The 27,845-nt window shown below is 36.0% G+C and overlaps 1 protein-coding gene across 3 annotated transcripts; it reads left to right on the top strand.

Moving 5' to 3' along the window:
- On the top strand, positions 1-26,688 carry LOC107698497 (solute carrier family 41 member 1-like). 3 transcript variants are annotated; one of them, XM_016499629.1, is made up of 12 exons: positions 1-171; positions 1,867-2,032; positions 2,109-2,581; positions 7,483-7,590; positions 15,708-15,779; positions 20,619-20,763; positions 22,933-23,079; positions 24,747-24,894; positions 25,061-25,140; positions 25,252-25,386; positions 25,540-25,688; positions 26,440-26,688. In XM_016499629.1, the coding sequence occupies exons 3-12, from the start codon at positions 2,117-2,119 to the stop codon at positions 26,623-26,625; spliced, it is 1,635 nt and encodes a 544-aa protein (XP_016355115.1). In that variant the 5' UTR covers positions 1-171; positions 1,867-2,032; positions 2,109-2,116; the 3' UTR covers positions 26,626-26,688. The 3 variants fall into 3 exon arrangements, with proteins under 3 accessions (XP_016355115.1, XP_016355041.1, XP_016355180.1); XM_016499555.1 differs by having other exon boundaries at positions 1,867-2,581; XM_016499694.1 differs by having other exon boundaries at positions 1-184; positions 1,867-2,581.
- The last annotated feature ends 1,157 nt before the right edge of the window (positions 26,689-27,845 follow it).

Below are 27,845 nucleotides of genomic sequence, written 5' to 3'. Positions count from 1 at the left end.
GCGCGTGTCAAATGGAACAATGTAACGGATCGGAGTTGACAGCCTCAGTCGAGAGGTTACTGATTAATCACGGTCCGGCTCCATAACCATAGATAAGGGGACGAGATCCGCCTGAATGACAGGAGGATGACAGCAAGTCCGCATTGAGCATTTTAGTGTCTTCTTTACAAGGTAGGCGCAAGAGGTGACTAATTTACCTGGGTCTTTTAATACCATATTGTTAACTATAATTTATTTATTTTGCTCCATTGGCAATATACACGAATACTGCATTAGCTCTGTTTCAATGACATAAATGACACGTGAGTTAGCCTAACTAAAGTGTATCCACGTTTATAATTTTAAACCCTTAGATTCTAAATTTAAGGGTTCCATTTAGAACCTAAAACACTTGCACCGCAAGAGAATCTGACAGTTCCACAAAGAACTTCTCTAGTTTATCTTCCGAAAACTGTATGGCAACCTGAGACCACTGATCCTATAATGTACATTTGTTTTTAAAAAGCTTTTTAAATCTTTAACGAAACCATATAACTACTTAAGTACCTTATGCATCCAAAATGTTTTTCTGGAGGTTCTTGATGAACCCAAAGTGCTCGACAGAACCACTGAAGAACCTTGATTTTTAAAGTGAACGTACTTTTACACAAGTTTGTACTGTTTTGCCCCGAAAAAAAAAGTATTTTTGCCACTTTGTTCCAATTGGCCTGGAGTTTTAAGTAAGTCTTAAATGAACGGAATAAACTTTCTTTACTGAGGGATGTACGAGCGAGGTGTTGATTAAGCGAAGCGGCACCGAGCCGTGTTAATTTACGTCGTCCCATGCTGCGCTGGATTTGATCGGACTACTAAATAGGGATTTTGTTTCAGTGTGGAGGTAATGAGCAAATTGTTGTTGGCTCGTATGCGCTCTTTCTTCTGCCGTGCCGAAAAAACGTGTGTGGGTGTTCGTTTCTCTGAAGAATCGCCCGGAAAGTTTTGTCATGCTTAAATATCACGTATTAGTCGGTTTTTGAGACTTTTACGTCCGGCGGAAAATGAATGCCTTCATGCGTGTTTTTTCATGTAAACTCTATAACGAAGACGGTTTTTAATGTTTGCAAAAGTTGTTGTCCGTGGTAATCTATCTATCTATCTATCTATCTATCTAGTTATATCTGTCGTTCTATCTATCGCTGTATCTATACTGTTGTTTTCATTATGTTATAATGTTGAAATTTCATAATTTGTTTCCATCTGCTGAACTTATAGTCTATGAACTCATTGTAATTTCTAGTCATGTTTAGGAGTTTTCAGAATTTTAGCTCGATTTTCCTATTAAGTCATTACATAAAATGAGCTTATCACTCTGCACATTTCATTTAAATTAAGGCAGTAATTAAACCTAAGTTTTCAATTTAGTAGGTTGACATGGATACATTATATCAATCAATGACTTCTGAATGAAAGCTGAAGAGAGTAGACTTTTTGTGAGCTAAAATAATTTAAGAACTTATAATATATGTCGTTCCCTTTGGCAGGTGACAAGTCGACCTTATCAGACTCAGGCATTTCAGTGAGTTGTAACATTACCCTGGCACCAGAGACCTTTAAATAAATTTCAAAAACCAATTTACCACGTGGTGTAAAGTGAGACATCTCCAGCCCTCCAACTGCCCAGAGCTGGTTAGAAAGTTTTAGCCAAATGCCTCCCAGAGACTCCAGCAGTGGATGTTCATTAGGACCCTCAAACCTATTTTTCTCATTCTTTTTGTAACATTTTGTGCTTGTGAGACATCAGCTTTGTCAATTTTATGAAGAATATTTCACTTGGATTTTTTTTTGCACACAGACTAACATGTGGCTTTCCGTTGTTATGTCTTAAAGGAAAATTTGCTTTGAATGGGGAACGTAATTTGCATGCTACCCAAGTTCAGGCAGGATCTTACACAAGCCTGGAGACGGGGAACGCCCCTGCCTCTCTTCCTCGACCTGTAGACTCATTCATCAGCACCAACCATCTTTAATGGGATACATTATCTCCAGAGATCAGGTGAACAGCTGATCTAAACTCAAGTAAGACCCTCCAGCTTCTTAATTTCTTCTTAATTGACATTTTACATCCTAAGGCCTCCGCATGGTACTCTGGTCGAAAGATCAAGACAAACTGTCCGACATGTCCACCGGGACGGAAAGGATAGAGATGAAGAAGGAGGGGGCTCCACCAGCGTTCCACCACTCCAATGGGTCGGTCCATCCGGTTATACTACCCGACAGCCCCGAGGAGGTGCCCCAGACCCCCGGGGAGTACGAACTCACAGAAGTGACCTCCATACCGGACCGCAGTGATCAGGAGAACGAACGGCCGGACATGGTGGTCCTCGACTGTCGGGCCAACGCAAAGGGCCAGAGGGAAGAGGACGCACTCCTGGAGAACGCCAGCCAAAGCAACGAGAGTGATGACACTAGTACGGACCAAAGCCTGGTGCCGCCGGCTCCACTAAAGGAAACGTCCTTTTCTATTGGACTCCAGGTTTTGTTCCCTTTCCTGCTGGCAGGGTTTGGGACAGTTGCAGCTGGCATGGTTCTGGACATTGTTCAGGTAAGTAAAACCCAATTGCTTGGTGTTTAATTTGGATTATAGAGTTAAATCAATAAATACATTTTAAAAAATCATAATATTGGAATATATGTGAATATTTCATATTACAAGTTCTGGAACACAGTTAATTTTTATGTAAAGAGACTTCAGTACACACAAAAAATAAAGGTTACAAAAGGGGGTTTTCACAGCAAATGTCATAGAAAAACCATTTTGGGTTCCAACGTTTCAGTAAACAGAAAGAACCATTTTTTAAGTGTGAAGAGCATTTTAATAATTCAAAGAACCTTTTTCCACTATTAAGAACCTTTTGTGTAATGAAAAGGTTCTTCATAGATGCCAATAAAGAACCTTTATTTTTATGAGTGTATTTTTCATCTTACTTTTAAAGAAGCACTCTGTTAAAGGATAACCCATATAAATGTCAAAATGCTGTAGTAAAAGTCATTGTGACTGAGGTTTTGCATGCTTGTGATGCTATTGACAGAAAGCCATCAGTCAGGGGTTTTTCAAATGCTACCTGGTACTAAGAGCAGCAGAGCATGCCTGACGCTGTTCAGATGCTAGATGTTCAGATAACAGGTTCTTTCCAAATAAACAGTGAACACGTGCTGTTCCATGCTAAGGGTTTCCTTTGCCCCTAAGAGCATGTGAAAGGGTGTAATGGTGTTGATTTTCATGTAGAGGAAATCTACAGAGTTGAGAACTAATAGGGTCTATTTTCAACCAGTGACTAATTGCCACTGAAATGAGATAGATGCATAGATAGAGAGAGAGAGATTCCAGTGTACTCAATCCTGCATGTGTGTGTATGTTTTATGGTAGGCCTGTTTAAAAATAAGGAGCACATCCCAGCCGACAGGTAGTATATATTTTTTTAGAGTCTGTCTAAAAAAGATAAAGGCATCAGTCACCAATGCCATAGAAGATCCAATTTAGGTTCCCCAAATAGCTTTCAGTGAATAGTTTGTAAAAGAACCATTTTTATTAGTGTGAAGAAGATTTGAAGATTTGAATAATCTAAAGAACCTTTATCTTTAAGAGTGTAGGTGGGTAATCTGTGCTACCTTCTGAAAATGTGTTATTCTACTGTACAGATGAACGTACCGCATGACTTCCCGTTGTACCCTGGTAGACGGGTAACCGAAAATGGTTAACCGCTTAGAGTTTTGCAAAAACATTGGCGGTCCAGAGTCTCTGGCGTTTTGTTTCGTGTAATACTTACTTCACTTCCTCTGTGAATGATAGAAATCATGTTTAAAATCTAAAGACCGATTGTTTATTACTTGTTATGGTTGTTTTTTGAGGAAAGGGTGTAGACCTGTGGATTGGCATAGGGACATTTTATAACCTATTGTGAAAGAGAATTCACTAGTTGTTATTCACGTACAGCATTGTAAAGCCATGAGGTTTTACTTCACTACATAATACGGTCCAGAGCTCCACACCCTTTGTAGTCTTAACCAACATGGAAACTTGTTTTTCAGCCGACTTGGTGATTTTGCCTTTTACCCAGCTGATGTGGAATGTATTGTGCTAGAAAACCTCTAGTCAGACCTGTTTGTGCTAAACTCTGAATGTATGTTAAACTGTTTTTACCACAAGGACAACAGACTAAACATTAAGGCCTGACAGGAAGCCAGTTAGGGTTTACCACATCCACTGTCATCTCATTTTGACAGGATTCGATGCAGACAGACAGGCATAACCTGTCATAACCTTCCATGAGCTGAGATCTTATAGTAAATTTCTGTGTAGTTCCATCTAATGTTTGACCATATCATTGGCTTCTATTACTCACAAGTGCAGTTGACTGATTTCAAGTTTTGTGCCAGATGTCCTGTAGAGTAACCTGGGCAGGAACAGGTGCCGAAATTGTGCTTTTGTCTCCTAGTGTCTCAAACTAATGACTCGTTCTGTTTGCCGAACAGACTTAAATCATCTAATTTCCTTGGTGAATTATTATTTAGTTGCACTGAAATGATTATTTAGCCGCACTGCTAAGGCTAATGTCAATATTAATTAGGATTTAGGGCAGGAATGCCCTGTCCTGATCCTGGAGATCTACCATCCTGTAGAGTTCAGTTCCAACTGGGCACACCTAGTTTAGGGTTTGTTCATCTTTCTGTGTTGTTCATCCCACATTATTCATTTGAATTAGCTTTTATTTTTATAATTTAAGTTATTTATTTTTTAGTTTAAGTTTTGCTAACTTTATGTATTTGTTATGTGCTTTTGTCATTTTTATTCGTTTTTTGTATTTCTATTTAGCTTTAATTTTACTTCAGTTTTAATCATTTTAGTACTTGGAACTAGTACTTAGTTCTCAAGGTAGCATTTATAATGTTTAATATTTTCAGTGTTTTTCATCAAATAATTATATTTTTATTTATTTCAGCTTTATTTAAATTAATGGTGTTTAATAGTTTTTGTTAACAGTAACAGCACTATTTGTGCTACAGGCATATTGTAAATGGTGCCTCAAGATTATGTGGCTTGTTGTTTTTACTTTTTAAATGAGAAGAATTACAATATATGTCCCATAGACTTAAATTGAAGAACCTTAACCATATCTAGATCTATGTTGTAGCTTTTTTGTTTTCAGCCAGTAAGCAACCACCCCGCAATACCCTAGCAACCAATAAGAATTCATTAGCAACCACATAGAAATAAAATTGGTTGAGTGATGGGTAAGCACTAATCTCATTTTCCAGACAGTTTCCAGATTATTGAAGGAATAGTTTACACAAAAATGAAAATCATCATTAATATTTAATCTCTCTCATGTTTCTTTCTTCTGCAGAACACGAAGGAAGGTATTTAAAAAATGTCAATAAAAGTAAATGAACCATAATGTTCTTCAAAATATATTCTTTTGTATTCCACAGAGGAAAAGGAAGTCATATACAGTCTTAAAAATAAAGGTTCTTTATTGACATTGATGGTTCCATGAAGAACCGTAACATCCATGGAACCACTAAAGGTTCTTTATAGTGGAAAAGGGTTCTTTAAAAATTTTTAAATGTACTTCACACTAAGAAACAATGGTTCTTTCAAGAAGTGTCTGCTGAAAGGCTCTTTGGGAAACCAAAAATGGTTCTTTTATGGCATCACTACAAAATCTCTCTTTTGGAACTTAATTTTAAAGAGTGTAGTTTTGGAACAACGTGAGGGTGAATAAATTTTTTTTTTTTTTTTGATCTATCCCACTGCACTATTGATACATTTATCTAGAAACTCTTAGCATCCACATAGACCACTGCAGGTTCACTGGTGTTAAGCACAACCCAGGTTGGTAGAGCATCCTCAGAATTCCTCTGTGACCTTATACGCTGAGCCTTGGAGACCAAGGTGCTGGAACCGAGGAGCGTTGCCAGCCAACATTACACAATCCTGCAATCCGCCCCCCGCCCCCCCTCCGGTTGCATGCCTGCACTTCTGTGCATCAAGTTTGCAGAACCCTTAGAGGCACATGGAGGCATTGGCCAGGACTGTGCTGTTCCCTGAAGACAACATCGTACTGGGGGAGGGAGATGGACAGAGTAGAGGAGGTTCAGTCAAAGGGAACCGAAGACAAAGTGGCTGGGTGCCAGCTCCCAATTGATGTTCGTCCTTTTTTAAAAGTGGCCCCTGCACTGCCAAAGACTCAAGGAAAAAGAAACGGCCATTGAAATCCGCCCACTGGAAGCTGCACGGCTCGAACTCCTTAACTAGTGCTTTTTGCTGCTATTTGTAGAAGATTTTTTGTTTTTGTGTTATGTTTACCATTCGCTTTTTCTTCAGCGTTATGTTAGCGGTGCCCGCCGTGCTTTCTCGCTCTCTTCATGTGCTGACAAGATGCTAGAATTGATTTAGCTAGTCAGTGTCAGGCCTGTAATTGCTGTGCACCAGTGGGAATGAGTCTAAAGATAAGCACTCCTTCTATGTATTGATCTATACTGCCTGTATTGCATCTAAGGCACTGCAGCCTAATGGAAAAAAACAGCCTGCCAGTTACCAGAGTCATCAACTTCAGACATCTAAAGTCGGATGCTTGGAAAAGGTTCAAATGGACGAGGGCGTCAATAGATCTAAAATTGGCCTGAATTTAACATTAGCAGATGATAAGCTCAATGTTATCAGAGATTTTCTTCCGTCATAGCTCAGGAGATATAATTGAGTTTTCTATATCAACTTCGTCTCAAAAAGAATAGTAATGACACAAACAAGTCAATTGTTGACTCCGTAAGACTGCAGAGCTATAAAATTAAAATGAATTCATAATAGGTGTGGAAGATATGGCCAAAATATCACAATTGTTTTCAAACAGAATCATAATCCACAATCTTATCACAATTCTTTTTCATGTTTGTTTTCGAAGGGATAGTTCACCCAAAAATGAAAATTCTCTTATTAATTACTCACCCTCATGTCGTTCCAAACCTGTAAGACCTTCGTTCATCTTCGGAACACAAATTAAGATATTTTTGATGAAATCCAAGAGCTTTCTGACCCTGCATTGACAGCAAGGTAACTTCCACATGCAAGGTCCAGAAAGGTAGTAATATGGACATTGTTAAAATAGTCTAGAGATCAGTGGTTCAACCTTCATTTTATGAAGCTACTAGAATACTTTTTGTACGCAAAGAAAAAAAAAACGACTTTATTCAACATGGTTTTCTCAGTTTTTTAAGTTTGAGTAACTTGTAAATCCATTTCACCATTGAGTAGACTAGGTTCAATCAGTTTTCCATAAGATAAGATTTTTAAATTGCAGCTCATAATCAAAAGCAAGAGATAGCAAACAGTTCTCAATAAAAAAAATCCATTTTCGTAGCTTTAGTTCCATTGTGACTTACAGATGTTGTCTGGCTTTAATGTTTAGTGAGGGTTTGTATTAAAAAGTGTCTCTTTCTCAATAGCACTGGACGGTATTCACAGAGGTGACTGAAGTCTTTATCCTGGTGCCTGCTCTCCTGGGCCTGAAAGGGAACTTGGAGATGACCCTCGCGTCCAGACTGTCTACTGCAGTAAGTCCTTTAGTATAATATCGAACACATGAGCTTTCCAATGGGCATGATTGAAGATACAGATAAATGTTGATCAAATGGGACCTTTAAATAAAATCAAGGAATACTGAACAAAGAACTATGTACGCCAGCATGTTTATTAGACTGAATTATCATCTGAATTTCATGACGCAATTTCGATTGCATAGTTTTCTTTCTTTTGTCCGGATGGTGACGAATGTTTGCTTTGTGCAGCTTTCAGAGGTGTGTTTGAGTTTTATGTAACTCCCGCTGGAAATATGAGGAATCATTCCTGCTGTCAAAACTAATGCACTAATATTCTAATTTGAAGGAAAATATTGGTATACCAGGGGTTAGAATATATTGATGAGCTGTCGGTGTGGTGTGTATGAGAGGTGTGCTAGAATTTTTAAAAGACAGATGATAAAATTGTCTTTAAAAAACGACCATAGCATCATGGCGATGAGTTTTGTACAGGCAATCACCACTTACATTTTACACTTACACTCTTAAAAATAAAGGTCCTTCACGATGCCATAGAAGAACCTTTTTGTCTAAATGGTTCCATAAAGAACCTTTAACATCTGAAGAACCATTCTGTTTGACAAAAGGTTCTTTGTGGCGAAAGAAGGTTCTTCAGATTATAAAAAGGTAAGAAAGAGATGGTTCTTTAAAGAACCTTTGACTAAATGGTTCTTTGTGGAACCAAAAATGGTTCTTCTATGGCATCGCTTGAAGAACCTTTTGAAGCACCTTTATTTTTAAGAGTGTAGACTGCCGTTCAAGAGTTTAGGGTCAGTAAGATCTTTTTGTTTTTTTAAGAATTTAAAACTTTTATTCAGCAAGGATGCATTAAATTGAATTCAATTAAAGTGACATTTATAATGTTACAAGAGTTTCTGTTTCAAATAAATGCTGTACTTTCTATTCATCAAAAAATCCTGACCAAAAAAAACATGAAAAATATGAAGCAGCGCAACTGTTTTCAACACTGATAATAATAATAAGAAATGTTTCTTGAGAATCAGCATATTAGAATGATTTCTGAAGGATCATGTGACACTGAAGACTGGAGTAATGATGCTGAAAATTCAGCTTTGCATCACAGGAATAAATACAATTTTAAAATATATTACAATAGAAAACCGTTTTTTTAAATTGAAATACTGTTTCACAAAAATTACTGTTTTACTGCATTTTTGATCAAATAAATGGTGAGCAGAAGAGACTTTAAAAAACATTAAAATCTTACCAAACCTAAAAATTTGAACTATACGTTTTCTTCAAAATATGTAAAAATAATGTTTGTTTTTAACTGTATGTCTGTACACACCAACGTAAGAGGTTAATAGTAGTTGTCTGCTATTAAACATTTTCACAAAGCTTCATTGTCCTTCGCTGAAGTATGTTAAAAGTAGGGTAAAAACTTGGGCCATCTGCCTATTCTCTGAGATCTTAATGGGACATCATGTAGGACACTATGGTCAAATTAACATCATTTTAATCCTGTTAAGCACAGGACCGTACACTCGATGGAGTGTCTCAGCTAGACTTGGATGTGCCAGGTTTGTGGCAAAGCCAGACATTCTTTTGGGCTGTGGCTCTCTGAGCTCCCGCCACAAGATTACATGTTTAATCACAACACATCCTTCAGCAGCCCACGTTAGCTGGTTAAATCTGGGAGCAATGCTGTCAGATGACATTGTTTTTCATTAAATTTGAGTGCAATGATTTAAAGTAACCATAATTAGTCATTCCAGAGTTTAATTTTGTCATCATTCGCTCACCTTCATGTAATTTTGGCCCTGTATTATTGTTTTAAGAAAGGAATGTAGTTTGTTTTTAGGCAAACTGTACCTTTAAACTCATCCTACTAATGACATAGCTTGTTAAACACTTTAAATTGGGTGCAAACCCACACTCAGGGAAAGTTCATCTGCCTTTTGCTGGAATCCAGTGATTCACATGCAATCAGGTGAACAGAAAGTGTCGAGCCTGTGGTCCTGAGGTCGTCTGTGTGCTGTAAATCTACACTAAGTGCTCAGCTGCTTGATGCTGTTTCTCAGCAGCCACTCCTAATTATCAGCAGATTAAGAACACTGTCGGTTTCTAATGCTCTTACTTCAAAAACCAAAAAAAAAAAAGAATTAATTCCTTTCGTAGTGTAAATTAGACCCACATTACCATATTTAAAAAAAAATTCTATTTCTTGCATTTGAAAATGACTCCTCTTGTTCATAGTTGGTGTGGATTTTTGCTCGACTTACTTTGGGTCACTGTGGGTCTTTTTGGAGTATTACATACTCGACCCATCTGAATAGCCCATCATATGGTTTGACAAATTTTCCGTCGTGTCAATGTATTTCCTATTCCAAAAGGAACTTGTGGTGGAACATATCAAAGGGCTTGTCCTTTTTTAAAATAGCTGTGATTTGCATTTTGATGCTGCTACTCAGTGGAAAGTGACATTCTCTTTTTATTTGGACAAAGCTTAAGAGACTGTATAATGTCATCAATATTTTGGCCAATTTTCCTGAAAGAGAAACACTGTACATTTTAATTGTGGATATTTGCTCAAATTTATTTTGTCAGCATGGCCACAAACAGGCCATGAAAAGTTTGGGGTCAGTAAGATTTTTTTTTCCAGCAAGAATGCATTATTAAATTGACCAAAAGTGACAGTAAAGACATTTTTAATGTTAAATGCTGTTCTTTTGAACTTTTATCTATGCACAATCAGCTTGTAACACTCCAAAGAGAAAGGAAAACTTTCATATGACCCCTTTAAAACATGTATCACAGCTTCCAACAAATATTAAGCAGCACCACTTTATTATTATTAGTGATGCTTTCATCATTGATAAAATTAGAAAGGTTTCTTGAGCAGAAAAAATTGATTTCTGAAGGATCTGTAGTAATTATGCTGAAAATTCAGCTTTTTGCCATAACAGAAATAAATTACATTGTAAAATATATTCAAATAGTAAACAGTCGTTTTAAATTGTAACAATATGTCACAATATCACTGTATTCTAGTATTTTTGATCAAATAAATGCAGCCTTGTTGAACAGAAGAGACTTCTTTCAAAAATATTAAAAATTCTTATCAAACCCAAGTTTTTGTATAGTACATTTTACCTATTAAATGAAAGCTCTTAAGTTGTTTATTATTGTTTTTCTTTTTTACTGCTTATTTAATTCAAATATTTCCTTTGCTGGAAAGAACCTTTACCTTTATATGATGTAAAATTAGATGTAAACATTGGATGTAAAAAAAAAAAGTTTGTTTCTGATTCTAGCTATGTTGAAACATTATGTAGTTAATTATGAAATGATAGTGTTGTTGTCTTGCGTCATTCCACTATTCCTGGAAGGTGACTAACTGCCTGCTATACAGTGTTCCAGTAATATTAAGAGGGTGTTAGCTCTTGATCCTATTAAGTATTACATCCTGTAAACCCTGTGCTTGCTTGACAACTTGTTTGTCAGAATGTTAATGGTCACATAAACGTGTATCTCGTTTCTACAGCACAACGCACCTAATCTGGCTTTGTGCTATGCGTAATTTTATCTGAGTTTGTGGACTAAAAACTAGACTAAAAGCTACGTGGCTCCAGCTGCTGCCTCTGCCAGAGGTTCCTTCCATCTCTGCTTCAGAAACACACGGTTTATCAGTTTGTAGAAGTGTGGTGTGCGTGACCACCGTTGTGTTTTGCATAGAGCGATTTGCGTAGAGCTTATTATCATTGCTCGGACCCCCACTTATCAGTAAGCAACAGCCTGTTGAAGGAATAGTTCACCCAAAAATGAAAAAAATGTCATTTACTTATAGCATCCACATATCATTCCAGTCTTGTATTATTTTATAAAGGCTGGGCACATTTTTTGCAGTTGAGCTAAAAAAAAAACACACAAATGCAAAAGCACTAACACTACTTTTCCATTACTTTTTGTCACCTGAGCTGGGCGTACTTATTTATTTTTGATAACAAAAAACCTAAAAGTTATATTTTTGGCAAATGTAAAGACCCTTTCACACCAAAAGGGAAATTGATAAGCCTCAAAGAAGTGCCTTTGCCTTGCACCTCACTCCCAATTTCTCTCAACACGGGGGCAGGAGAGGCATCAGTGAATAAATGGGAAAACAAAGTAACTTGTGTTACTTATTTGAAAAAGTAACTCAGATATTTTATTGTAAATTTAAAAGTAATGCATTACTTTACTAGTTGAACAAATAATTACACTGCAAAAAAAAAAAAAAAAACTTTTGGGCAAAAAACAATTATATAGTAACACTGCAAAAATACATTGTTTTGTCTTGTTTTTCAGTAAATAATATCTAAAAATCCTTCAAACAAGATAAATGTACTTGAAGCAAAATATTTTATTTTTGAAGCAAAATGTTTTTATTTTTAATATTTTGTATATTACAATCTGACGTTTATTTATTTATAAAAAAAAATATCATTTACTGAATTATATGCAAAAAAAAAAAAAAAACACTGCCAGAAAAAAAAAAAAACATTTAAATAGTGAAAAGTTTCTCAGGTTCAACTCTCTGACTAATATTCTGTGTCATATTCTCGTCCCATTATTTTGTGCTCAGTGGAAGAAATGAAGTCATGAGGGTGAGTAAACAATGACAGTATTCTAATTTTTGGGTGAATAATTTTTTTAAGCTTACATGAGCAGTGGAAGCAGCCGAGCCAGCTCTGTTTCCCCCTCACGCCGTGTGTGTGTGAGAGCTACACAAGGCAGGACACAGTGCGGAAGAATCACTGTGACCGCCAGAGTGGGGTCACCTCAGTGAGCAGCAGGCAGTTGGCACCGACTCAGGAGCTCCTTCCTTTTGCCTCATGGAGGCCCTGTGCGCACATACACACACACACATACATTTATTTACTTCACTTAAACATAGGCAACGACTGCCCCACTAACGGCCTCTCCTGCCTGCTTTTTCCTTCATCCTGTTTTACAGGATATTTGTAATATAGTAGCGTTGCTAATTTGCTGTTATTGTAGTTCGAGTCAGAACAGAAATTAGATTGCAGGAAAAAAGAAAGAATTGTTGTTTTTCCTCCTGCATGGTGAACACTGAATGGACTACAATGATTTGTAGACATGCAGAATCAAGCATTGAGGCTTTAAGTGGCTGTTTTATTACTAGTGCTAATGCATACGGTTAGTGATTTCTGAGCTCAACCCTGAACTCTGAGAGTTAAACTTCGGCATGTAAGGCATCCTGCCTCAAATTGTGACGCTTGTTGAGAATATATTGTTTTTTTATAAGTGATCAGATTTGTGATTTTGTTTGAGCAATAAAACATCAATGTTTTTTCATCAGTGTTTAAAAGTGTTTTCCAGTAAAAATATCTAAACATCCTTTAAACAAGATACATTTACTTGAGAAGCACTTTCGTTCACTATTAATATTTTTAATAATATATTTTTTTTTTTAATTAAAATAAAACATTACGTGTGTATGTGTGTGTGTGTGTGTAAATATTGTAATATTAAAATATATTATGAATTATAATATGAATTTATTTAACGTAAGTTTTAGTGAGGTTTACGCAAAAAACAAATTGTCTGTTGGGAAATAAAATATCCCAAAAATTAGTTACAGTGCAGAAAATGCAGTGTTTTGTCTTGTTTACCAGTAAAAAAAAATACCTAAAACTCCTTCAAACAAGAGAAATTTACTTGTGAGGCTAAATATTTAATTATTCTTTCATTTATTGATTGATTGATTGTTTAATTGAACACAATTTTGTGAGATTTATGCAAACAAACAGTGGGGTAAGAAAATGTATTTAAATTAAATTTAAAATGTGTCTGTAAATTGTAAATGTGTCTAGAATTATTATAAAAAAGAATAAAATACTGATTATAAAAAAGCTTGCAATATTACCGTAAATTGAAAAATGTAGTACAGTTTTGGGCTGTTTTCGGCCAAGAAGTAACCACCTAGCACCCATCCAGAACAGCCTAGAAACTGCATAGAAATGTGTGAAAAACCACCCAGAACACCTTAACAATGGCAAAAGAAACATCCGACAACACTCTTGCATTGTGACAGCGACTTTTGTACCGGCAAGTAGAGCTCACATTTTCTTCAGAATATGTTCTGGTTTATTTTATCATGCAAGTGTGTAATTGAGTTTTTTTAAGCAGTGAAGTGTTGAGTTCACAGGAAGCTCAGAAGTGCTGCAGCTCTTTTGAAACATAATGAAAGGCTACAGTGAGGTGCACTGAATGTCTAAAAGAGACTGCTGGGCTGTCAGCCTCTGTGAAATGCATTCTACCCACGTACTCAGGCTATTCTATTTCCTGTCTCATTTAGGAAAGAGCACTAGTTCCTTCACATTTGTGTGTTGGGCTGCTGTACTAGATTTGCATTTAAGAAACTGTCTGCCAAAGTCTACATTTTCAGACATCATGCACCATTGATGTATTTCCAATTGAAATAGGACATTTTTGGCCTGTCCATTTTTAAATATAATTTTTGAATTTTGAAATATCATACTATACCATATCTGCAATACTTATTCTGTTCACAGAATGGAATTTTTTTATTTATTTTTGCATGCATGAAATACCTAAAATATACTGTATATACTGCATGCACCTTCAATTCCCAGGTTGACAAATGAACCGGATTAATCATGTTTGTTTTTTTTTGGCAAACAGTTAAGTCATTGTACATTATAAAAGGATATATATATATATGGGATTGGTAAGATTTTAACAAATCTTTTTCAGTGTCTCTTCTGCTCAACAAAGATGCATTTATTTGATTAAAAAAAAAATTATAATAAAATTAGTAAAATTATTATTAAAAGTTTCCAACATTGATCACAGGAATAAATTGCATTTTACAATATATTCACTTTAAAAAAAATTATTTTAAATTGTAATAATATTTCACAATTTTTACTGTAGTTTTGATCAAATAAATGCATCCTTGGTGAACAGAAGAGACATTCAAAACCATTCAAAAGTTTTACCGATCCCATCTTGTGTGTGTATTTCAGTTTAAGTTTTTTTGGACATCAAGTCAAACTAAATGAAAATGGCAAATGTTGCTTTGGCAACTAGCTGAAATATAATTAGTTTGTTTTTATTTTATTTATTATTTCATTTACCGTTTATTTTATTTCAAACAAAAATATATTTTTAAATGGTTGAAGTTTTAGGGTTAGTTAACTATAACAACCCTGCAGTAAAGTCTTCAGTAGGTAGTTTGCTAGTATTCCATTGCAGTAGCTCATAATTTGTTGTATGTTGTTTTACATCAAATTTTATAAGGATGCTACCATATCGATGACCTCAGAGCTAATAGCCAAAAAAAAAAACATTTTGTTTTCATAGGGTTTTTATGTTTCCTAAGACATATTTTCAGGTAGTTTTGGCCCGTCTGAGTGTGTCCAGGTCAGGAAAGGCCTTGTCCCATGATACAGAGAGCCTCTGTAGAGCTGGAGCCACTTGACATTAGTGTCTGTACTGAGAGAGATGAGATAAGTTGGGAGAGGAGGATAAGATGCATCTGTCCAGCTCATCAAACCCTCTTTTGTCTTGTGAACTGACCACTGTTTGTTCTAGTGGAAGCTGGACCGAAGGCGCCTGAGCACCAGCAAAATGTATGTTTCCTGCCATATATGTTTCATTGTTTCCTTTTCATAGAAAGATCACCGTTTAATGATGATCCTATCAGCACTATTAGTTGTTTTGTGGTTCTTAATGGCTCTTGCAATGTGCTTCGTGTATTTCAGAGTGAAACAGAATATCCAGTGGGAAATAATGTAGGATGGAGCTTTGTTTTATCCATTGAGATTTGATTGGATCATGAAATGTTGAACTATGATATTATTAGGCTTTTGAATGCTTAAAGTATTCAGTTTTAGCACGCAACCCTTCCTGCACCATTCGCACTATGATTGACTTCTCGAATCATGCAGCTTTTCTGAGCGATCAGAGATACAATAAAAAGTAAAACAGCATCTGAACTCTTAAGCAAGATCAGTGTTGCTCACTCTGAGGAAAGTGTGGAGTGGTCAAACTATAATGGGAGCATTTGTAAATGGACTTCCTGTGTTCTCTCTTCCCCCTCTCACCAGGCTAATATTGGACAAATGGATACGGCCAAGGATATGTGGAAAATGATCATGGGAAACCTCGCACTAATTCAGGTTGGAGACCTTCTAAAAATATCAATCCTGTTTGTCTAACGTACATGCCAACTCTTCAGTTCACAAAGGTTTTGTTTCCAACAAGCAGCGGACATCTGAAAAAAAAAAAAAAAAACACTGCCAGAAAAAAAAAAAAACATTTAAATAGTGAAAAGTTTCTCAGGTTCAACTCTCTGACTAATATTCTGTGTCATATTCTCGTCCCATTATTTTGTGCTCAGTGGAAGAAATGAAGTCATGAGGGTGAGTAAACAATGACAGTATTCTAATTTTTGGGTGAATAATTTTTTTAAGCTTACATGAGCAGTGGAAGCAGCCGAGCCAGCTCTGTTTCCCCCTCACGCCGTGTGTGTGTGAGAGCTACACAAGGCAGGACACAGTGCGGAAGAATCACTGTGACCGCCAGAGTGGGGTCACCTCAGTGAGCAGCAGGCAGTTGGCACCGACTCAGGAGCTCCTTCCTTTTGCCTCATGGAGGCCCTGTGCGCACATACACACACACACATACATTTATTTACTTCACTTAAACATAGGCAACGACTGCCCCACTAACGGCCTCTCCTGCCTGCTTTTTCCTTCATCCTGTTTTACAGGATATTTGTAATATAGTAGCGTTGCTAATTTGCTGTTATTGTAGTTCGAGTCAGAACAGAAATTAGATTGCAGGAAAAAAGAAAGAATTGTTGTTTTTCCTCCTGCATGGTGAACACTGAATGGACTACAATGATTTGTAGACATGCAGAATCAAGCATTGAGGCTTTAAGTGGCTGTTTTATTACTAGTGCTAATGCATACGGTTAGTGATTTCTGAGCTCAACCCTGAACTCTGAGAGTTAAACTTCGGCATGTAAGGCATCCTGCCTCAAATTGTGACGCTTGTTGAGAATATATTGTTTTTTTATAAGTGATCAGATTTGTGATTTTGTTTGAGCAATAAAACATCAATGTTTTTTCATCAGTGTTTAAAAGTGTTTTCCAGTAAAAATATCTAAACATCCTTTAAACAAGATACATTTACTTGAGAAGCACTTTCGTTCACTATTAATATTTTTAATAATATATTTTTTTTTTTAATTAAAATAAAACATTACGTGTGTATGTGTGTGTGTGTGTGTAAATATTGTAATATTAAAATATATTATGAATTATAATATGAATTTATTTAACGTAAGTTTTAGTGAGGTTTACGCAAAAAACAAATTGTCTGTTGGGAAATAAAATATCCCAAAAATTAGTTACAGTGCAGAAAATGCAGTGTTTTGTCTTGTTTACCAGTAAAAAAAAATACCTAAAACTCCTTCAAACAAGAGAAATTTACTTGTGAGGCTAAATATTTAATTATTCTTTCATTTATTGATTGATTGATTGTTTAATTGAACACAATTTTGTGAGATTTATGCAAACAAACAGTGGGGTAAGAAAATGTATTTAAATTAAATTTAAAATGTGTCTGTAAATTGTAAATGTGTCTAGAATTATTATAAAAAAGAATAAAATACTGATTATAAAAAAGCTTGCAATATTACCGTAAATTGAAAAATGTAGTACAGTTTTGGGCTGTTTTCGGCCAAGAAGTAACCACCTAGCACCCATCCAGAACAGCCTAGAAACTGCATAGAAATGTGTGAAAAACCACCCAGAACACCTTAACAATGGCAAAAGAAACATCCGACAACACTCTTGCATTGTGACAGCGACTTTTGTACCGGCAAGTAGAGCTCACATTTTCTTCAGAATATGTTCTGGTTTATTTTATCATGCAAGTGTGTAATTGAGTTTTTTTAAGCAGTGAAGTGTTGAGTTCACAGGAAGCTCAGAAGTGCTGCAGCTCTTTTGAAACATAATGAAAGGCTACAGTGAGGTGCACTGAATGTCTAAAAGAGACTGCTGGGCTGTCAGCCTCTGTGAAATGCATTCTACCCACGTACTCAGGCTATTCTATTTCCTGTCTCATTTAGGAAAGAGCACTAGTTCCTTCACATTTGTGTGTTGGGCTGCTGTACTAGATTTGCATTTAAGAAACTGTCTGCCAAAGTCTACATTTTCAGACATCATGCACCATTGATGTATTTCCAATTGAAATAGGACATTTTTGGCCTGTCCATTTTTAAATATAATTTTTGAATTTTGAAATATCATACTATACCATATCTGCAATACTTATTCTGTTCACAGAATGGAATTTTTTTATTTATTTTTGCATGCATGAAATACCTAAAATATACTGTATATACTGCATGCACCTTCAATTCCCAGGTTGACAAATGAACCGGATTAATCATGTTTGTTTTTTTTTGGCAAACAGTTAAGTCATTGTACATTATAAAAGGATATATATATATATGGGATTGGTAAGATTTTAACAAATCTTTTTCAGTGTCTCTTCTGCTCAACAAAGATGCATTTATTTGATTAAAAAAAAAATTATAATAAAATTAGTAAAATTATTATTAAAAGTTTCCAACATTGATCACAGGAATAAATTGCATTTTACAATATATTCACTTTAAAAAAAATTATTTTAAATTGTAATAATATTTCACAATTTTTACTGTAGTTTTGATCAAATAAATGCATCCTTGGTGAACAGAAGAGACATTCAAAACCATTCAAAAGTTTTACCGATCCCATCTTGTGTGTGTATTTCAGTTTAAGTTTTTTTGGACATCAAGTCAAACTAAATGAAAATGGCAAATGTTGCTTTGGCAACTAGCTGAAATATAATTAGTTTGTTTTTATTTTATTTATTATTTCATTTACCGTTTATTTTATTTCAAACAAAAATATATTTTTAAATGGTTGAAGTTTTAGGGTTAGTTAACTATAACAACCCTGCAGTAAAGTCTTCAGTAGGTAGTTTGCTAGTATTCCATTGCAGTAGCTCATAATTTGTTGTATGTTGTTTTACATCAAATTTTATAAGGATGCTACCATATCGATGACCTCAGAGCTAATAGCCAAAAAAAAAAACATTTTGTTTTCATAGGGTTTTTATGTTTCCTAAGACATATTTTCAGGTAGTTTTGGCCCGTCTGAGTGTGTCCAGGTCAGGAAAGGCCTTGTCCCATGATACAGAGAGCCTCTGTAGAGCTGGAGCCACTTGACATTAGTGTCTGTACTGAGAGAGATGAGATAAGTTGGGAGAGGAGGATAAGATGCATCTGTCCAGCTCATCAAACCCTCTTTTGTCTTGTGAACTGACCACTGTTTGTTCTAGTGGAAGCTGGACCGAAGGCGCCTGAGCACCAGCAAAATGTATGTTTCCTGCCATATATGTTTCATTGTTTCCTTTTCATAGAAAGATCACCGTTTAATGATGATCCTATCAGCACTATTAGTTGTTTTGTGGTTCTTAATGGCTCTTGCAATGTGCTTCGTGTATTTCAGAGTGAAACAGAATATCCAGTGGGAAATAATGTAGGATGGAGCTTTGTTTTATCCATTGAGATTTGATTGGATCATGAAATGTTGAACTATGATATTATTAGGCTTTTGAATGCTTAAAGTATTCAGTTTTAGCACGCAACCCTTCCTGCACCATTCGCACTATGATTGACTTCTCGAATCATGCAGCTTTTCTGAGCGATCAGAGATACAATAAAAAGTAAAACAGCATCTGAACTCTTAAGCAAGATCAGTGTTGCTCACTCTGAGGAAAGTGTGGAGTGGTCAAACTATAATGGGAGCATTTGTAAATGGACTTCCTGTGTTCTCTCTTCCCCCTCTCACCAGGCTAATATTGGACAAATGGATACGGCCAAGGATATGTGGAAAATGATCATGGGAAACCTCGCACTAATTCAGGTTGGAGACCTTCTAAAAATATCAATCCTGTTTGTCTAACGTACATGCCAACTCTTCAGTTCACAAAGGTTTTGTTTCCAACAAGCAGCGGACATCTGATTATTTGGAAAATCTGACTGTGAAATAAGTAAATAAGCATATCAAATCTGATGTTTACTTACCAGATCCATATGTGATGAAATCTGAATAAAATAATTTTTATTTAATGTGTCTTAGTCTGAATTCAGATTTCAGTTGTTGTTGTTGTTTTTTGTTTTTGACATGACGCATGATGTCATCAGTGTTATTTTAGTATTATTTATAAACTGTTATAGCATTTAGTAATACTTTGAATTTGATTTTTTATTTTTATAGTCATTTTGTTATGTGATTTCCTTTTTAATTAGTTTTAGTTTTTTAAATATTTCTGTTAAGCTTTATTTAAATTTTCAGCTTATTTCAAATAACATTTTTAATTGTCATTTGATTATTTAAGTTAAATTTTTTCCTATTATTTACATTTTATTTATTTGTATATGTATATTTATTGTATATATATCTTTATTTAATTTACAGAAAAGGATTTTTAATAGTTTATTTAACAATAAGAACACTGAGCACCATATGCAGTGTGTAGTATTGACTGAAGCTGTTCAAATGCATATTTTTCACAATCTTTCCTTATGTAGTGAACTATATAACATTGACTGTCACGAGTCAGCAGTTTCAGAAGAAACAGATCAGATTTAATCTCTTACAGTAGGGGCAGTCAGTCCTAAAGATTTGTCAGATTTGTGCGCAGTGTAAACAAAGTTATAGCCACAGTGTCACATATCATGTGAGGTTTGACTTTTCCAGATTGCATGCTTGACTAAACAATTATGTAATGATTGGGTGATCTGTTTCTTGGAAAAGACCCCAAAACCCAATAATGGCATGTGTACTCTAATGATGAAAGAGAACAAAGTGAACTTGACATGAAGACTTTGAACTTCAGGAAGGTGGGAGGATGTTTAAAAGAGGTGTCTGAGTTCATCGTGTCCCTCTTGATTTCAGGTTCAGGCCACAGTAGTCGGCTTCCTGGCTTCCATCGCTGCAGTCATTTTTGGCTGGATTCCAGAGGGTAATTTTAAGATGGGCCATGCCGTCCTGCTCTGTGCCAGCAGCGTGGCCACCGCATTCATCGCTTCTTTGCTGCTAGGTGAGAGGGTTGAGTGAGCTACAATCTTCAAAATAAAGGTTCTTAAATGGCATTGATGGTTCCACAAAGAATCTTTCACAAAATCTTACACAAAAGGTTCTTAACCATGGAAAAAGGTTCTTTAGATGTTCTTCATGCTAAAAAAATTTTATTTTCAGAACTGTTCACAGAAAGGTTCTTTGGGAACCAAAAATTATTCTTCTATGGCATCGCTGCAAAACTCCCATTTTGGAACCTTTATTTTCAGGAGTGTACCTCTGAGTTACGAGAAACCAACACTGTACAGTACTACATTTGTGGTCATATCCTAGGAAGCATAAAACGCATTCACATTTAGTTGCATTTAGATTGCATCTCAGTGAAATGTGTTAAATCCATTTTAAAATGCACATTTCAAAAAATATGATCATGTGCTGTGTATGTATTTAGATTACCAACAAAAAACGTATTTTATTTGCAAATGCGTCTCAGTTTGAATTATTTATTATGTTTCAAAATGTCAAAATGTTTCAATGCGTCAATGGATGCACAAGATCTGCAAAAACATGGTATACAAAATCATTTTTTGCATATGCATATATGTATTTTGCATATGCACACACATATATATATATATATATATATATATATATGTGTGTGTGTGTGTGTGTGTGTATACGTTTCTACTAGGGATACAATACAGTTAGCCCACGGTTCAATGCACTTAATCATACCATATACATATATATATATATATATATATATATATGTGTGTGTGTGTGTGTGTGTGTATACGTTTCTACTAGGGATACAATACAGTTAGCCCACGGTTCAATACATTCCTCGATTTTTTTTTAAACTCCTGTACACTTCTGTATACTGGAAAAAGACTTGGATTATTATATGTCTACTTTTTATTTTGAAATAAGTATTATTTTTCCTATTTTTACCCCAAATAGGATGAATTGGCCATTATTGAGCGCTATAAACACATGTAATGTTTGTTTCATTCATACTGGACACCAGAGGGCGCCCTCGCACAGAAACTCCACATATGCATCACAGAAGTAATAGAACAGTGATAGCAATGCCTTTGTCCATATTAAGGATTTCCTGGAGTGGTTGTGGCTAGAAGGGATCTAGCTACGGCCGGAAGTGACACAAAATCTCATCGGATGGATGGGAAGAAAGTGAAAGAGAAAATAAAATAAAATAACAATAAATTAAATGGACAGTAAAGAAGACAACTAGCAAGTCTATGTTGTAGCAAAGACCTTTGAACCAAAATCTCTTAAAAGAAGACAACTAGCGAACTAGATTTTGCAAGACTTGCGTCACTTCCGGCCATAGCTGTATCCCTTCTAGCCACAACCACTCCAGGAAATCCTTTATATAGACAAAGGCATCGCTATCGCTGTGACTGAATAAAAAGAAGAGAGAATGATGAAACATGAAGACAATAAACACTTGACTGTGATAATATATGGTTTTTCAGTGTATATATCGGTGTTTTTCAAGCCATCTCTGGTATTTTTATAATAATTAAGTATATTTTTAATCCATTGCTTATCGACATTGCCTTTTTTACAGTATAGAATATATTTATGCCCCATTCGGTGACAAGAAGCCACATCAGATCACATTCGACTGATGTTGTGAAGTAAAAGCATGTTATTATGTTCTCTTTTGTTGGACAACAGGTTTAGAATGAGAGCCAATTCGGAGAGAAAAAAAATGCACAGAAATTATTAATACGGCAAACCGGAAAAAAACACAATTCACAAGCACGTATTGAACCGTGGATGTCATAACGAACAGTTCAATATTATATTGAGAATTGTGGCATCTCCAGTTTCTACAATGTGTTCTCGCAATATGTATTGTGTTGTAGTGTTACTTTTAAAAAGTTATCTGTCGAATTAAGCATGTAGAGTTTAAAGCGTTTTGACAACCTAAAAAGAAACGTACTAGCTGAGGCGAGTAGCAGCTAATGCTTGTTTTTGAACCTGGAACGACAAAGCAGCTCCGAGGTCTCATTTCAACACTAGATTGGAAATATATCCTCCAAACAGGAGGTATCAAAAACGAAGAATGTCTAGTCTTCATTGTTTGGGATTGATACAATCTCCTGTGTTAATTCCACCATTTCATCGCTAATTTGACAAATCTTTCCTCTTCTCTTCCGCCCAGGTCTTATCATGATTGGGGTTATCATTGCATCCAGGAAGGTTGGCATCAACCCAGACAATGTGGCCACCCCAATTGCAGCCAGCCTCGGTGACCTGATCACCCTGGCGCTGTTGGCTGGCATCAGTACGGGCCTGTATAAGGAGCTCGGTGAGTGGATACCTCAGTTCTTTGGCTGAGCTCTTCAGGAACACTGGCGTAATCAGATGTCTACTGTCAGGCAGATATATGAGCAGGCACACTAAAGTTTGTAGATTCACATACATTTTAGCGGATAACTTGTGAACTTGTGTTTGTATGTCCTAACTGAAGATATCAGAAGTCAGGATCTTCTTTAATTAGCCAGGTTATTCCACCTTCTGTATCAGAAAACTTGCTCTGCAGAGGAACAGTCAGGGAGAAAATGGCATCTCAACACTTGCTTGATGATTCAAAAATAACAACAGCAAATCAGCATATTAAAATTATTTCTGAAGGATCATGTGACACTGCAGACTGGAGTAATGATGCTGAAAATTCTGCTTTGCATCACCGGAATAAATTACATTTTCAAATGTATTCAAATAGAAAACTGAACAGTTAAACATTTCTTCTGAGGGTTATCATGGTTTTTGTATACTTTTGATTCTCATGAGTAATACATTCAGTCAGATTTCCCCATGCGGAGTCATGTTAGAGCTTGTTGGGGCATGTCAGGGCTTGTGAACACCACCTGATTTGTGAGTTTCTTTGGTGCACCTATTAGACTGCAGTCTCTCCCTTTAGACCACATAAAGCAACAACATAAAGTGGGAGCAAAATTCTAGTTTAGATTGCAATGTTAGTTGAGCGTTCTTGTGGCAACACCTTGGTGTTTTGATGTGCGGTGAACAGTACTGAAGTGAGAGTGTGCATATGGAAACATTTATGGTAAAGGTTGATTGCATGTTTATGTCTTATCGAACCTCAAAGACCAGACGGTCTGGATGTAAACATGTAAAACGGCCAAAGTGAAAATAGTAGGTCAACCAAGCTTTCATCTTACCCAGCTTCTACAGAAGCTGGGTATAAAATTGCACCCAAAAGAATGTTGTGTTATTGTTATTTCTCAACCGGCTTTGGTTTTGAAACTGAACTGGTGTTGAATTCCACAAGTCTTGCATTAAACGTTATTCATGACAATTCAATCTCGAGTAGAGTAGAGATCTGTATTTTATGACCATTATTTTACGATGACTTCAGAATTATAATGTATTATTTTTCCTATCTTCCTTTTTTAAGTGGAATAATATATTATTATATGAATAATAATATTTCAATCAAGTTTCAAAAGGCATTAAATTTCCAGAAAAAAAAACAAAAAAATGTATAAGTAAATATATACAGTATATATATATATATATATATAATACTCACATATGTGCACACATATGCGCAAAATATCATAACTTTATATTTTTTCATCCTGTTGATTTACATCCATCATTTCCATCATGTTGACACATTCTCTTTCCGTCTAGGTTGTGATCCTGCTGTACCTTGCAGACTGGATGGTTAACTGGATGTGGCATCGAGGGATGGATCCTGACAACTTCTCCATTCCCTACTTGACTGCCCTGGGAGACCTGCTGGGGACGGGCTTCCTGGCTCTGTGTTTCCACATCCTGTGGCTAATTGGAGATATATATATATATATATATATATATATATATATATACACACACACTGTAAATGTATAAATATAACTATATTTTAAAAATCTGTGTATATGTATAATTTATAAACATATGGAAATGTGAAGATGTAAATCTGTCAATAAATGTCATTATTCTTTACAGAATATAATGACTATGCCAACCCGATGGTTTGTGCCTTCTTTGTTGCCCTGACGCCCATCTGGGTACTTATCGCCCGGCGGACACCTTCCACCCGGGAAGTGCTCTACTCAGGGTGGGAGCCAGTCATTATCGCCATGGCGATCAGCAGGTAGGAAGAACACTGATTAAGATAAAGATGCTCCATTTCCTCATTCCTCTTTATGACGAATGGATTTCTCACTTGCGGCTGACAGCGATATGTCAATCATTTATCTGACAGCACAGATGCAGTATCTTTGTGTCGTTAAAATTAGATTGAATTTCTTTTGAAACAGTGTTGGAGGCCTTATTCTGGATAAAACCGTATCTAACCCTAACTTTGCTGGAATGGCGGTTTTCACTCCCGTCATCAACGGTGAGACTTCTTATCACCTGGTATCTCATGTTTCCGTCGGTTGTGTTTACTAGCCCTTACTATGACACACCAGAGATCATTGCATACATTGTTTGTTTTGCCCTGCTGCAGGTGTGGGCGGCAATTTGGTGGCGGTTCAAGCCAGTCGGATCTCCACCTACCTGCACATGAACGCCTTGCCCATAGCAGAGCCGAACCCAGCCCCGAGGAAATGCCCCACTCCCTGGAGCACGTTCTTTGGCTCAGGTGAGTGATATGAACAACCAACAGCCCAATTTTTAGCAAATACGTAATCACTAAATATTGATAGTAGCATATTTGCCTGTATTGTGTCTTAATGACTTCAGTTATGCTTCTGTAACAGTACTTACAATGACCCTACATTTACTCTCTCCTCAGGTGTCAACTCACGTTCTGCCAGAGTGCTCTTCCTCCTGGTCGCTCCTGGTCATCTGGTCTTCCTGTACACTATTAACTCTATGCAGGGTGGACACACCACTCTCACCTCCGTCTTCGTTGCATTTTATCTGGCCGCAGCTCTGCTTCAGGTATACCTGAGCATCGGTTTCTCATTACAAGGAAATGTTAGGTTTAAAATAAATGTTTTATAGTGTTTCTAGCCTACACGTGGGATGTTTGAGTGAATGCTATGGAAAAAAATATCTGGGTCATGTTTCACAAAATCAAAAGGAAATAATTAGGAAATTATGCTTTGCATGAAAAACATGAGCCTATTTTAAGATCTTTAAGAAGTTTGTTTTTGCATTGGAACATTAAATTCTCATTGCTATAATGCAAAATGTTTATTCACTTTACAAATACATTATCGTTCAAAGGTTTGGGGTCAGTAAGATTTTAAAATGATATACTTTTATTCAGCAAGGACACAAAAAAGTCACTTATGTTACAAAAGATATCTATTGTAAATAAATTCTGTTCTTTTCAACTTTCTATTCTTCAAAGAATTCTGGGAAAAATATCAGTTTCCACAAAAAAATTAAGCAGCACAACTGTTTTCAACACTGAAAAGAAATGTTTCTTCATTCAAAAGAATGATTTATGAAGATCATGTGACACTAAAGACTCGAGTAATGATGCTGAAAATCACAGGAATAAATTCTGAAAATAAATGAAAAATATAAAATAAAAAATATTTTATTATAGAAAAGAGTGACTTTAAATTGTAATGACATTTCACAATATTACTCTTTTTATTGTATTTGTGGTCAAATAAATGCAAAAACATTAAATAATTACTGAATAGTGTATATCAGACACAAAACAAATGTTTCCGTCTAGGTTGTGATCCTGCTGTACCTTGCAGACTGGATGGTTAACTGGATGTGGCATCGAGGGATGGATCCTGACAACTTCTCCATTCCCTACTTGACTGCCCTGGGAGACCTGCTGGGGACGGGCTTCCTGGCTCTGTGTTTCCACGTCCTGTGGCTAATTGGAGATCGGGACACAGATGTGGGTGATTGATCCATGCTGCTTCCTTTGACTCTGTCCAAGCAACACAAATGTCTTTATTTATAATGCCACATAGAGAAATAATATCTATATTGTTATGGCTGCATTGGCTACCATGATTATATTGATGACATTATTGCTTTAGTATTGATATGTAATTTCATTGTTGTTTAGCTACTGGGAGAACAACTATCCTCATTATTTTTCAATGGGGATGTTCGGCCCGATTTTATGGCCAGTCGCATTGGCTGCATGTAAAGATGACATCAACCTAAACTTGAAATATTTCACGAGAGGCAAACGAACATAGAATGCTACATCAGCAAGTGCTACAAAATAGTGATATAAAATTATATGTTTTGAGGGCGGTACTCACAGCCTTTGCCAACTAAAAACAAAAACCATATTTGGACCATCACAGAGTGACCTAAATAACATTTCAGGCTAAAGATTAAAAGAGTCACTTGGGTCTTAATAGTAGAGATTGAATCTCAAAGGGGACCTTTTGATGATAAAACATGCATGTACAGTAGAGTACTGTAAAATACAGAGATCGCCCAATTTAACACGCAATGCTATGTTTTCGGGATCTAAATTTGCTTTAGTAGCTGTGCTTATGGTTACAGAGAGGGATAGTAACCCAAAGTGATTTACTGTTTCATTTAAATACTCAAGTTGTGCAATGCAATGAAAAGGGTTCATGGGTTGTTTACGCTCGACACCTAAAGGATAAAATATCAGACTTTGCCTCATTTGCGTAGGTACATTTCTGTTACGTACATTACAGTGTATATATACAGTTGATATGTTACAGTATATATACAGTTGACCCTTTGCTACGCTCCGCCTCCCTTGGTTACTGTTGCTAACACTGACTAGTTGTACAGAGCACCTCATAGGACGGAACTGGAGTTTCTATGATTTTTAGTTAAATGTGCTCACAAAGTGTCCAAAATTAATGGGAAATTATTCTCATACAAGTTGAAAGGAAGTATGCATTGCCAAGCATTTTATCTGCCGTTTTCCTTTAAACAAATTGTGAAATGACCCAGTAGTGTGATTTTAAAAAAATGCAGAGCCGGCAAACTCGAAGCAAAAATGCTTATCACAGACAATTAAAAAGAGAAAATGCCCTTTTCATAGCTCCGTTAACTTATAGATATATTTTTGCATAATATCTGTAAAAGGCAGTCTAAAACAACACTGTAAAATGATTTTTCACTGTAAAATGA

Source organism: Sinocyclocheilus anshuiensis, unplaced genomic scaffold (genome assembly GCF_001515605.1).
Source record: "Sinocyclocheilus anshuiensis isolate Anshui unplaced genomic scaffold, SAMN03320099.WGS_v1.1 scaffold313, whole genome shotgun sequence".
NCBI lineage: Eukaryota > Metazoa > Chordata > Actinopteri > Cypriniformes > Cyprinidae > Sinocyclocheilus > Sinocyclocheilus anshuiensis.
The sequence above is the reverse complement of the archived record's forward strand: the minus strand, read 5'-3'. Positions and strand labels throughout refer to the sequence as shown.